Source organism: Dermochelys coriacea, chromosome 11, assembly GCF_009764565.3.
Source record: "Dermochelys coriacea isolate rDerCor1 chromosome 11, rDerCor1.pri.v4, whole genome shotgun sequence".
NCBI lineage: Eukaryota > Metazoa > Chordata > Testudines > Dermochelyidae > Dermochelys > Dermochelys coriacea.
The window spans coordinates 59,193,285-59,207,315 of NC_050078.2; the positions used below are offsets into that span (position 1 = coordinate 59,193,285).

At 41.5% G+C, this 14,031-nt stretch overlaps 1 protein-coding gene across 3 annotated transcripts in view; it reads right to left on the reverse strand.

Annotated features, from left to right (window-relative positions):
- SATB2 (SATB homeobox 2) overlaps nt 1-14,031 on the reverse strand; it is a 166,880-nt gene that overhangs the window by 27,942 nt on the left and 124,907 nt on the right. For all 3 annotated transcript variants that reach the window (XM_043505543.1, XM_043505544.1, XM_038421850.2), the window contains one exon: nt 4,377-4,574. In XM_043505543.1, the coding sequence (XP_043361478.1) occupies nt 4,377-4,574 (198 nt within the window). The remainder of the gene's footprint in view (nt 1-4,376; nt 4,575-14,031) is intronic.

Consider the following 14,031-nt stretch of genomic DNA (forward strand, 5'->3'; position numbering starts at 1 on the left):
AGAACAAAGTTACACACTAATAGCATGCAGAATAGAAATGTCAACTGTCTCCCTGATGGTCAGGGACTGCTGCAGCCGCCCCCAAAGGAGCTAATGCATCTAACTGTGGCAATAATCCTTTTAAACTATCAAGAGCCAAATTCTCCTCTCAGTTACTCCGCTGTAGAGCTGTGTAACACAATCCAGTGGATTTAAGTTGATACTGCAGAGCAGAAGTCTGGTGGTTACCAGTGATCACTGGCATTCAATCCCTGAACTGGAGAGGAGTTTCAAAATTATGAACTCAACATGTAAATGAAATGGAACCCAGTACAAAGGAACCTTCACAGTCTACAATTTACTCCAAGTAGCCAAGTAACTGAATTTAAAGGGTTGCTTTTTCAAAAACTTTTCTCTATTTATTGACTTCTGCCCTGATTTCTATCCGAGGTTGCACTGTATAGGGGCACAAACTCCATGAAGAGGAACTTCACCTATTTAATCAGAGGGGGTATAGTTTGCCCTCACCCTGCTATCCCAAGAAAGCAGCAGAGGGATCAATCCAGAAGTCACAGATGCTGGGGGATCTGCTGGAAGCCAGAAGGCATGAAGGCCCTATTACTGGGTAGAAGGGAAATGCTGGCCAATGACATGAGGCATTTCTTCCTCGGGCTCTTTTTAGTTTGGCTCTCAGCTTGGGAAGCAAGGGACCAAGCCCAATCTCAAACTCTGATTGCCATGTGGCAATGCTATTGCTAGAACAATTGCACTGTATCTCAATTCTTGAACATGAATGACTGCCACACAGCAAAACCTTTTTTTTTTTTTTAAAAAAAAAGGAAGACGGAAGAAAAATGAAACAAACTAGAGATGCAAGAATGACTACCCATCGCCTTCCTTTGGGAACCTTGTAAGCATTTAAGGTTTTTATCGGTTTGCATGTCTTACATTTACAACGCTGTCACTTGTTCTGGCCTTTAACGACCATCAACTTGGCGTCAAGGCTGAGTGGTAACAACATACATTTACATAGCACCTTTCACCCCAAAGACCAGCAAAGCAGAGTACTTCTGTAGCAGTAGTTATAGGATTGTTTCACCCACTGCTAAAATGCAGTGAGCTCAGAATTGAAATGTGGCAGGCATTCTGCAGCAGAAACTGCTTCTAGGAGGAAGTGAGACTAGTTTTCCCAATGGACAATAGAGGGGGAATTTTAGATAGGCAGAATGGAATTACTCCCGCTGGAGTCTGGCCAGGATTCCTGGACCAGAGACACCTACCTTTATGTAAAGTGCCACAGAATTTCCAAGACTGCAAGTGTGAGGACCTCAGCTTTACATCTCTGATACTAGCCTTCATTGATTCTTCAAAGCTAATTGCCTATGAATGACCCACACAGCAAAGCCAAAATCAAACCTTGCTGTTGAAAATAACTTCAATAGCAGAGACTGAAATTATGATTTAAAATAAACCAAAATATCACTCTGTCCAGAGTTTCTTCTGACACTAGGGGACAGGTGGAGGTCTGTGTCTTGTACTGGTAGCATGCCATTCAAAAAACAACTGGGAATTTTGGATGGGCAAACAAAGTCCTTTAAAATGCAGGACCCCCAAAACACAAACCTAATGTATCAACCATATCCCAGAGTCTCCAGAGTTTTGCTATATGCAGTTGCCAGCTGGTTCCATTTATTTTTCTTCATTTTTCATATTTTGCTTAATAAATAATTAATCTATGGCTTTGTAACTTGCTGACTAATACAAATGCATCATATTGCAATGCAGTGTAACATGTCACTCAGATGAGACACCGTGCACTATGCAAAAAGAGTGATGTGAAGAAGAGTTTTGAAAGTAGTCTAAATTATCAAGGTCACTGGTTAAAGCTAGAGCCAACTCAGGGAAAAATTATCTTGAACTGTCCCTTTCAGGTCCTTAAAACTGGTATTAGTTCCAGGGCTGGGTTTTTCCACTTATAACAGTTTCCTTTGTGTGTCTAACACAGTTAAGTGCTACACGAAGTTGGTAGCCTTCCGGCACAACTGTTGTTGTTTTTTTAAGAGAGAATACTCTGATACAAGTTCATCTAGCTTTGCTGAGTATTGTTATTTATATAGTGCCAGAAGTGAACTTGGCCCTTTACAAATTTGTAAGACGACATTCATTGCCTCAGATAGTTTACAATCTGAGAGGAATGGGGTGCCAATAAACCCTGGCCTTCTGATGCTGGGCATTTAGGGTACTTTGTGCTGATGTGAGATTGGAGAACTTGAATCCTGGTTGGTAAAAAAAATTCCCTTTTGTTCTTATCTATATTTTGAAGAGAGAAATGGAGGCTGGGTATAAGTTTTAAGGAAAAGTCAAAAGTTGAAAAGCTATATGCAGCTGGATAGGGCAAAAAATGACCAGGGAGAAGTGAAGTTGTTTGGAAAGAAAGGGGGCAGAATACAAAGAAGAGAGAATGAACTTAGAGTGGGGAACAGTCTCAGAACTGCCTGCAGCGGTGCTCCAAAGGAACGGAAGTAGAGAATGCAGATTGAGTGGAGAGGCAGGGGATTAGAGTGATGAACAAAGCAGTTCTAGAAAAGAACAAAGAATCCAGTAAAAGAACAGAGGGTAAAGCTGAAAGTAGAAACCATGAACCTGAAAGGCAGGATCTCCTTGCATCAAGTCTAAGCTTCTTCTCATCAGCTTCAGGGTTTTTGGCAAATATGACCTCCCCGCCACCTAACTGCTTCTTGTCATTCCTTCTATCCTACTTCTCCAATAATACTAGCCTTGAATGGCCATTGTCCACTACCCCCCAAATCTCTCCGATTCCTTCTGCGCAATACCTTATGCATGAAAAGCTGACTCCAAACTAATCTGTAAGGCCTCTCTTCTTTTGATGACCTCCTCAAGACTTACTTCTGCTTTGACCCCCAAAAGAATGAAGGCTAGATCAAGAGGCGATGTGGAGAAATGATCATTATTCTTTAAAAAAAAAAAAAAAAAAAAGCTTTCAACATGATTTTGAGTCATCAAGCTGTGTACATAGGTAGCCTCTATGATTCTTTCTACTGTTCCTCCCTCCACCAACAACCAACACTCCCTCTTAGCATTTTAGCCTCAGTTAGCCTCATATCTTATATCAGATTTAAGATCTCCGGAGTGGGGCGGAAGGCTGTTATTTTTCTTGTTTTTTTTTGTTTTGTTTTTTTTTAATAAAGCAGCACCTAGTACAATGGTCCCTGATACTCACTGGTCCTGCTGAGCTTTGGAAACGACTGCAGTACAAATAATAGTACCTCCCACCCCCAGTGTTGGCTCATACTATAGGACAGTAAAGCACTGATTTGAATTTGCCTGTGGTAATGGTGTGCATGAGGATTGTAGGGTGGGAAAGTACTCTACAATTCTTTCCAGTTCTCATTTCACATTAGTCCTGATCTGCTACATGTTGCTGTCTCAGTTCTGAGCCTCTCTTGACAGCCAGATGACTCTTGGTTTTGTGATGTGTATAAATATCTACTACTCATTTTTGTTTATGTTGTGAAGCAAGGACCTCAGAGATGAAAGTCTGGTAGTATTTCACTCAGCCCCCTTCTTTTTCTTTGCATGTGTATGTCTATTTACCAGTAGAACATCTTCCCCTTTTTAATAAGAACAACTAAGACAAGGCTAATATAAAGTTGCAAAGAACCAAAATCTAGGGCATGAGTCAAGAATGGTGCCTACAAACATGCAGATATCACTGAGGAGGGTTCTGAAATGAAGTTCTGCTTTCAAGGTAACGTTCACCCTGCTCAGCGAACACACATGTAGCTGATATTTCCAAAGCAGAGCTTCTCCAAATGTTTTACTTTTTAGACCACTTCACACGGGACACACCCACTCATGGACCACCTCTCCTCCCAACACCCCATATTTTCTGTGGTATTATCGGTCTCTTTCTAATGATGGATGCTACAAGCATTTTTGGATAGTGGAGCATAGTTTGAGAATCCCTGTCAGAAGCTGTGAGAACTTTGTGGGTTGAGCGCATCTACTCAAGTTCCCAGTCCACTTTCCAGCTACACACACACACACACTCTCTCTCTCTCTCTCTCTCTGAGAAATTTGTTTTCAAGGAACATACTTTGGATTGTAACTCAGAGCCATAATACTAAATCACAAAAATTTAGATTAGGTAGGCCCCAAAATACCACCAGCTCTTCTTCCTATTGAGTCTTACCCTCACTTATTGCCAGCGTAAGTAGTTTGTTTTGACCTCTTCTTTGGTAACCTAACACACACACACACACACACACACACACACACCCAGCAAGCCCCATGGAAGCTGGAACCAGTTGCTCTTTTCTACCTCAGACAGCTGTTGCAACACAAAGAACCATTGAATGGGAGGTTAGTGATCTGACCTGCACAGGCTCAGGAGCGAGCTGGACAACGTGCTGCATGCGCTCGCTGTGGTGATGCCTGGACTCTTCCTCATAGATCACATCCCTCTCATGCTGGGGAAGGTTCAGGAAGCGGCGGATGGTGCAGAGGTTTTCCCAGAGGGTGCGGTTTTCTGGACTTGGGTTCTCTTTCCAGCGGAGCAGCTCACACAGCCATCCCTGCACCAAAAGGGTTAGAGTAGTTAACTTACCGAGCACTGATGAAGCAGATGTGAAATGAAGTTCAGCTATCTTGCATGCTTTGCTGATGCACTGTCTCAAGTTCTGTTGCCTTGATCTGACATGGAAGCCCCTCTGATTTCCACAGATTTAACTGGGTTTAACTGTGGCAAACCAGGGTTGCAATAAATCAGTGGTTTCAGAGTAGCAGCCTTGTTAGTCTGTATCTGCAAAAAGAAAAGGAGGACTTGTGGCACTTTGGAGACTAACAAATTTATTGGGCATAAGCTTTCGTCATCACTTAGCAATACACAGCAAGGGGAGTGATGTCGTGGTCTGGAAAAGGTTGAGAACCACTGATTTATTGCAACACTTAGCAATACAGCAAGGGGAGGGTGGCTGTGGCCCCTGACATCTGCTAGTGACCAACTCAGAAGTCCTGTCCCCCCACACTAAATGAAAACTTTTGATAAAAAATACCAACAAGTAAAAACTCTTTGATTAGCTCTTGCTACATAATATCCACTCCTCCAATTCAGATCCCAAAATAAAACTTGACCATGTGTAAATAATTAAATGCCCGTTTTATAAAGGAAGATTAAGCCTTATGGAAAAATCCTATCAAATTTCATGAGAATGAGACAAATAGGTCTCTGTAGGAATTACTCTAAAAATCTATGGACAATGATATCTGTTGAAGAGATTTCTAAACCAACCAATATAGTGTAATACTGGATAATGATATCCCTGCTATATACTTCTATAGGTTAGCTTGAAATTCTATAGAAAAGCTAGCACTCTGTTAAATAGTATAGGGCTTCTCCATAAGGACCAAGAAACAAAGGTTCCCAGAGAGTGAAAAGTGTGCACTCCAAGAAAGATGCTGACTGAAAACCATAAAGAATACTGCAGGGCAAAATAACAAGGCTTATTAATGGCATTCACACACCTGGCCCCGTGTGTGCACTGAGCGTGGCTGTCTGTGACCTTGGGCCCTGTGCAGGTTAACTATAACTGCACCTGCAAGGATCTGAAAGTTGGCTCAGTTCACACCTGCAGGCAGATGTCTCCTACTTAGCACTGAGGATAAGATTTCTTTCTTGTGCCTGCGCAAGAGAAGATGCAATGCAAATGATGGAGTATATGAAAATAACGCCGAGGATGCTGTCAACGCGGCTTGCTGACTCTTGTCAAAATATTTTACCTAGTAGCTTTATAACCTAATCATTTCCAAGCTACAACTCGGCATTTAGACACCATTTTGACAGGCACCTTAAAATACCTAAAAGATAGACAGCGAGATCGATGTTGAATGCAGAGAACAGGAAGTAGCCCAGGTTGCATATTTCCAAGCTGTAACCAAAGAAAACTTAACAGGCCAGTTCATTAAAGGCCCATACAGTCCTTCCTAAAAAAGAAAGATTTTTATATAACAACCTGTAAGCCAGTGATGACTCCTAATGTGCATTATAAAACCCCCATATAATATCATAAGTGTTGTTTGTCTAACTCTCCACTGTGTCTTCTGCCTTCACCTCCCCCCCCGCCCCAAAAAGGAAGATTTGATTATCTCCGCTGCATCAGCCAAGACAGCAACACCAGCTGTTCTCATTGTGCAGCCTCTTCCTCACGGCCTACATGTTAATAACCTGATCATTCCATTTTCTCCTTCAACTGCCGGCTGCAGCACAGCGAAGAGACAAAAACCCAGGCCCATCTGCAGCAGCTGTAGGCACTGAACTGTGAAGCCACTGGGGATTTATAAACTAATCTGTAACACAACACTGCCTTGTTTTTACAAGTGAGAGGCCACATTTGTGCAGACCTGATCTTTTCTTGCAATAAACTGGGCGGGGGTTGGGGGGAGGAAACAATATATCTAATCATTTGCTTGGAAAATATATAGATATTTTTAAAGTATTTTACTTGGTATTTAGCTAAGCTCAGAGTCATGTGATGGCTGAATTTCTAATACAGTTCTCCTCCATCCAAAATAACACCCACAACTTTGTGTCTTAAAAAAGAAAGAAAAAAAATCTTCCAGACCCAAAGTATTTTCTCATGGGTTCCTTTGTACAAAGAAAACAATTTCTGCAATGGAAAATAAACCATCTGTGGAAAAAATAAGCTCCTATTTCTCCATCCTTTTTACTGATCTGAATAAGTCTCCAACTGGACTCTTTCAAATGTTTCAAGCAGGTATGTTTAACATCTCCCGAGGGATGCTGTAGCATGAAGACCAATCATTAAACAGAAAATAAAAACAAACACCTACATCTGTTAAAAGACAGAGTTCTGAGAGATACAGACCTTAAGGACGAGAACACCTGCTGTTCTGATGGAGGCAGGAGTGCATTGTGGGAAGCCCTAATTTGAAATGAGACAGGTGACAGCTGAGTGGTACCATCGCCACGGATGAAACTTGGAATGTCTAGCACAACACTCATTGCTGCATTTTGATTTATAGGCACTGTTATAATCTGCACTCATTACAATCACTTAGAACAACACTACAGGCCTCATTATGGACTGCGTGCTCTCTGCCATTAGTCTTTAAGGAGTATAGGGCTCAATTTGCTCAGCAACATGCGAGGTCCTGACCTTGGAGCTATTAGGGAGAGGATTAGACTGCAGTGTGACCATGTGTGCAGACATGAGCAAACCAAATTAATTTCTGGCAAAGGAAGGCACCAGGCAAAGACCCTGTCCTTAGGACACCTGAGAACTTCTCAATTCCCCAATGGAGATACGCTAATGGTGTGTTTAAGGGAGCCCAGTTCTGAAGGTAAAGCACATTCATAGTATTTAGAGGAATATTAATCCAGTTTCCCCACAAAGTATTTGCTTGGCTGATCAGATTAAGGGATCTAGCCTTCAACAGCACCCCCTCCCCCCCACCACAGCAGGCCCCAAGAAATCTGTGATACTTCACAGGCTCAGACATATTGCACCATGTGTACCCAGCTGCTACAATAATTAGCTTATGAATGTATCAGCTGGTTCTGTGATTTTTATAAATAATAACTAACCCACAGTGCAGAAAGATTTTCATGAGCCTAATATTAGCAAGAAATTGCAAGGTGCTCCTACCTCTGAATTGTCATTGTGCTAAATGCCCTGTTTACACTCATGTTTTATACTACTGGATTTCCCTCATGCCATTTATAAATATTTATTTTGCATCAGCAATGGCAATTTATTTGTGTCAGCTTTCTTCACAACAGTCATTATTTGTTTCCCCCTCCCCTTCATCTTCTATTGCACTTGTACACTTATCTACATCAAAACTATTCTTTCACCCGCTCTTCTTCTATCTCTCTATTTATTCAAGCATTCATTCACTCGCCTATCTATTTGGTATTATCTATCCATCTACAGGATCTGTTATTAGGTAGCAGCATGACTAATATGTCAGGAAACACTAAGCCATTACCACACAAACATACACACTCACCCCTTTATAATTGCAAGTAAACCCTCTCTAGGTAAAGATGAGGAGTCTGCACTGGGGTTTTGGATTTTTTTCATTTAAACAATCTTAGCGTGCCATCCAAGGAAGTTTTGCAGTACCAGGCAAAAAGAAAAAAAAAAGTGTAAATGTCAAATAAAACAGTGACAGATGACAGTATTCTCTATTGAATAGCACCGTTTCTTCGTGCATGTTCAATGAGAACTCATGAATTATTAATAAACAAATCTCCTTTTTCTGTTAAAAATCTCAAATTGGGTGTTTGGTGGGTTTTGTTGTTGTTGTTTTGGGGGTGGTTTTGTGGTGATTGTCTAGTTCTGTATATGTTACATGGAGCTTTCCAGGAGAATTTTTTTCATTTAAGAAATGCTGATTCAGGCGTTCACAGAGGTACGGCAGTTCATGCTGATTTTCATCTGTGGTTTGATTTATTGGGAAAGAGGGGTGGGGAACAAAAAATTAGAGAAACCAAAAGGGAGCTTCTACCCCGTCCTCATTTACCTCACACATCCAGAATGCCTGAGCTACTTTTCAAGTGCTTACAAGTGAAGCCAGCTTAAACGAACCTACTGAGAGACTGAAAAATTACATACTCTTCACAGAGATGTCTCATCCCTGAGCTCCTGATGCTCCTGTCCATACGCATGTTGATTGGTACTCTACTATGCAAGCAGGCCCAGTGATTTCAACAGTGTTACCAAGGGAGTGTGATACTAGTCAAGGTGAATAAGGATGGCAGAATCTGGCCTTTAATGTCTGCTTCTGACGTTCTTAAACAGGGCAATGTCTTCCATTAAAAATAAGAGGAGGAAAAACATCACAATTAAAGGATGCTTTTGGCTCTATGTTCAGACACATCCAGTACTTGTGGTTACCAAGGAATTCTGCTAATAACTTCCTTACTTTCACCCCAAAACCTGAATTTAAATTGGGCAGAGCTCTAAATGCATCTTATTAAAAGGAACTGTAGAGAAGAGCTGGCCTCTGTTTTTGCTGTTGTTCCAATCAGAAAGGATGAAGATTTTCTAGGCATTTTATTAGATTAAACAAATAATATCATACTAATGTCCTATTTTCTCTTTCTCTCTCTCCCCTAATCAAATACATTTCCCATAGCAAAACAAAAAAAAAAACTGCAGGAGGCCAACCTTTCCCACTGTGGTTTTATGCTGTTAAAGGAACAGCCCGCTTGCTACACTAAAGCATTTAGGCTTGGTGCACTCGGAATCCCCTCGAGGGATGGGTTAGTTGGTTCAACAAATGTAAGCCCTATTCACTGTCACTTATCATTGATCCCTTTTTAGCGGCTTGACCCTTTTACTTTTGTAATACTTAACATAGCACGGGGGAGGGAGGAGGAGGAGGAGATTAAGCAAAATGGAAGCCAGAGGTATCAGAGGCAGATAAGATTAGGTTTAAAAAAGCTTTAAGACGGTGCACACAAAGACCCCCGATGTTCTGTGCAGGCAAAGCCCCCACTTGTAGTCAATATAAGAGCTAAGAAAGCTTAGGTGAAAAGTCCAGACTTAGACATATTGGTCTTGAAGCCAGTGGCTATGTTCATAGAAGTATGTCTACTGATGTCCGCAATAGAAACAGGCAGCCGGCTGCCCAGCGTAACTTATTTAGACACAGCATAGATGCATGCACAGGATACTGACATGCTTTCAGCACTGATCAGGCCTTACTGCAGGCATGTAATTAAACTGATTCTGTGCTTCCTGGTCTTCAGTTTTTTAAAAAAAATAATTTTAGAATTTTCTACACTGACATTTTCCAGGGATTCCTGTGAATGCATGAGTAGGCAAATGAAGAGTTTTTAGTGAGAGTGATTCAAGATTCCTCTCAAAATAAATGTAAAAGGCCATTTCCTCACCCACATCATCAGTGCAGAAAATGTCAACATATGTGATAAAAAAAAAAGCAACATTTGATGTATGTCTTGAAAGATTTTTTTTTTTAAAGTTACGCCATTAGCCACAGAAATATCACTTTCTAAATGGAATTGCATGAATTCCCTGGACCAAACTTTCAAGAAGCGCAGAAAGCATTCTTCTCTTCACTTGGCTGGGACTCTTCTGCAGTGCGAAATGAGCCAGATAATATTCAGCTCTTGTTCCTTAGTCGCCAAACTCTCTTTCCATGAATCCAATAAGTGTCTATTAAAATAAATAAACCCCTAATGATTCGAGATAACCTAATCAAGAAAGCTGAAATGGATAAAAGACTAACTAGAATGGAGAGTTCTGTCATGGGCTTCAATGAATTCTTGATGAGGAGGTCACCTGAACCTTAAAAGCTTTACACAGTGCATTTTGTTACAGTTCAAGGTTAATAATTTTATACCTTGAATTTACTAACGAAAACTGATCAGTATTTTTTCCCTCTTCCAAAATTTCAGACTAAACACTAAATCATTGGCTTTATATAGTAACTTCAAATGCTGGCATATTCCTAGATTAATAGAAATGAAGTTTTTTGCAGTTCCTGGTACTATATTCCTGAATAAAAGGGACATTGAAAGATTCTATGTATTTAGGTTCACAGAGTTCAAAAGAGCACAACACTGAAGATATCTCCTGTAGGAGAGTAAGGCTTAAGACAATTGACTGGAACTCTTGTGACTTGGGTTCCCAGCTTTACCAGAGATTTTTTTTGTGTGACTTTGGGCAAATCAGTTAATCTGTACGCCTCAGTTGTAAAATTGGGAGAATATTTCCCTACCTCACGGAGTTGTTGTGGGGATAAATTCATTACATCTGTGAGGTACACTATGTGTAATGGACATATAAATGTCTAAACAGATTGTAGAGAAGATTGTAGAGAAGACATTGGTGTCTAAGGGCTTGTCTATACTTACAGCTAAATCGGCACTGCTGCAATTGACGCAGCAGTGTCAATTTAGCAGGTCTGGTGAAGACCCGCTAAGTCGATGGAAGAGCGCTCTCCTGTTGATGTCTGTATACCACCTCTCTGAGAGCATCTCCCATCGACACAGCATGGTGTAGACACTGCTGTAAGTCAATCTAAGTTACAGTAACTGAGGTAGTGTAGATCAGCTTTAGTGTAGACCAGCCGTAAAGGTATACAGAGAATTAAGATCACTGGCTCAGGGGCTTATCTTTTTATGTTTGCCATGTGACCTTATGGTACTGTAAAATAATAATAATACCAAACTATGAATCAAATGGGTGTGCATCACACACTGAGATTCATAAGCACCATAAAGGTTCTCTGGAACTACAGTGATATATATATACACACATCTAGATACACACACAAAATGAACATCTGAGTTCGGACATATCCTTCCAGTGCATTACACTGTAGGATATATGTGACCTGTTGTGCATGTTCATTAACAGCTAATTAGATGCTCACTTATAGGATTGTGGAGGGGTACGAAATACATCTATAATTATTTAAATGAGAAACACCTTACCATATTAAATATAGCCTCATAGAGTTGAAGAGGAGACAGAAAATGATAAAAGCAAGGAGTTTCTGGAGTTAACCACACCCCCATGTCCTTAACTCAACCTCTTGGTTCCTAGGTCTTATGGGATCTGTGATCCTTTCTCAGAGGAGGACTGCAGCCCAGTAAGCTAAGTCTACACTGCCGCTGAAGATGTAACTTCCTTCTCAGGTAGACATATACATGATACCTTTGACGGAGCTAGCATGCTAACAATAGCAGAATAGACAGGCTACACGGGCAGCAGGACGGGCTAGCTGTCCCAAGTACACACATCGGGTTTCAGATGGGATCATACTCAGGTGTGACCATGGCTACACTGCTATTTTTAGTTGCTAGCTCAGGTATGTCTACCCAAGCTGGAAATGACACCTCCAGCTCCAGTGTAGACATACCTGTGTTTGCCCTATTGCATGGGTTCTCAATCTGGGACTTAAACCTGCCCTGGCCATATTGCTAAATGGGAAGGGGGTCCCAAATAAATCCCAGCTAGATGGCAGGAGTTTCCAGTACCGAAAAGAGGGCTCTGCTTTGGGAAACACTGAGAAAAGCTCCATGGCCTGCAGTAGTTTCCTTGCATTTCATCTCAACACCATTAGCCTCATTTTTTATACTTAATTTGCCTGGGTTTTATTTATGTTTTTAAAACTGTGTAAGCATAGAAACATATTGGGCCTGATTCTGCTCTTAGCTGCACTGGTGTAAGTCAGAGATGCTCAGTTGCGTTACTCCTGATTTATACAGGTGTGAGTGAAAGCAGGTATTAGCCTCTCATACGTCAGAAAATCAGGCCATAAATGCCTGTATTTAAATTGCAAAGGATCAAACTTTAGATAAAAATATACACATAATGAACATAAATGGTTGTTAAGTAGAAAGTCTGAGATTAATGATCTCATAACTGAGATCATTACAGGGGTTAAATCCCTTAAAGAAGGCTATCACCACATTGTCTTTGCACCTTTCCCTTTTTGAAGCCCCGCTTTCATTTACCCTGATTTCCAAACACCACAATCTGTGTTCTCCTAAGAAGCCTCACACCTCTAGCTGCTAAACCTAACCTGCAACGCTTAAGAACAGAGATGGATGGGTGAAGAGGGCAAAAGAAATGGGTCCTGCTGGCTCTTGGCTGTGTGAGAGGCAGCTCAGCATTAAGGATTTTTTTTTTTATATGTCAGAACATCCTTGTCTGATACTCGCCGTCAGTTAACACTGAGAAGATCTCACAGTCATAAGTATTGCAGTTGAAAGAACAAGAGCAACTGCCTTACTAGTGATCTGGACTGATCCCAGTGGTCAGAGTTGGGGAAGAGGAAAAATAACAGGAAAGCTTATGCAACACTACAAAGCAAGCCTGACCTGGGGAGAACAGCAAAGGAATGAACCTTGGAGAAGAGTGCAATCAGACTCTCCTTTAATATTCTCTCTCTCTTTCTTTCTTCTCTCTTTCAAACATTATTCCCCTGCAAATATAGGGATTTTCCAGAGCACTGTGAGTGGCATTACTCCCATGGAAATCAATGGTAACACTTACAGTCATTCAAGGAGAGCAGAGTTAGGCTACACAGAGTGAAACTCATTGCTAGTTCTTGAATGAATGTAAGATTATTTGCTGAGAGTCCTAGAGCGGATGATGGGGGAGGAAAGGGAATGTCCCACACAAGTGAACCAATCATTTGTTTTCCTTTTTTTCCTAGCCCCTCGAATTCAGGCCAACTTGTGTTCAACGTCACCCCCACAGCAGGCACTGACATCACATTAGCTGGGGAATCTTACTGGAGCACACAGCTAGTCTATGGGTGTGGTCAGTAAAGGGTCTTCAGGAAAAGGGGAGGTGCAGCACACTTCTATTTCAGGGACAATCACTTATTCGTCCCCACCCCTCAGTGCCCCATGTAAGACAGTTCCACACTCCAGCAGCATGTCATGGTAGCTAGGACCTCTCAGCACGGTGAATGCTGGAGCACCACAGGGAGTCAGCAATGCTGCCTTGGCAGGGCTGTGAAACCAAACAAACATCAGCTCAGAACCCCTTCTGGACTGGCTGCTGTGGGGGACGTTCAACACAACCTTACATTTAGTTCATTCCAGACAAGAGCATTCGTGGGTCCTGTTTTAATCTTCTGCTTCACACTTTCAAACTTTGCGTCTTTTTTTTCTTTTTCAAGTGGGACAGGAATGGGCTTATTTTCATTTCAGGAGAACGGCTGGTGTTCAGTTCTGCCAGGGGAGGGATCAGTTGCTGCTCACTTTAAGCATTTGAACTGGCACAGACTGACGCTGGTGAGCCACCCAAATTATTTTTGGGTGGTTCGGTGCCTCTATTTCAAGATTCCTCTGGGTAAAATGACAGGAAGTTTGCAGGCAATTTTGAGCCAAACCTCAGGGAGACTGGTTTTCAGTCTGTGCTAAAAGCTCCTTATTAAAAACTGGCCTGTCCGGACTGCGTGTGTAACTTTGATATTTGCATGAAACGAAGAATAAGGGGCACGTTTGCAAAATCAATTGTGCAG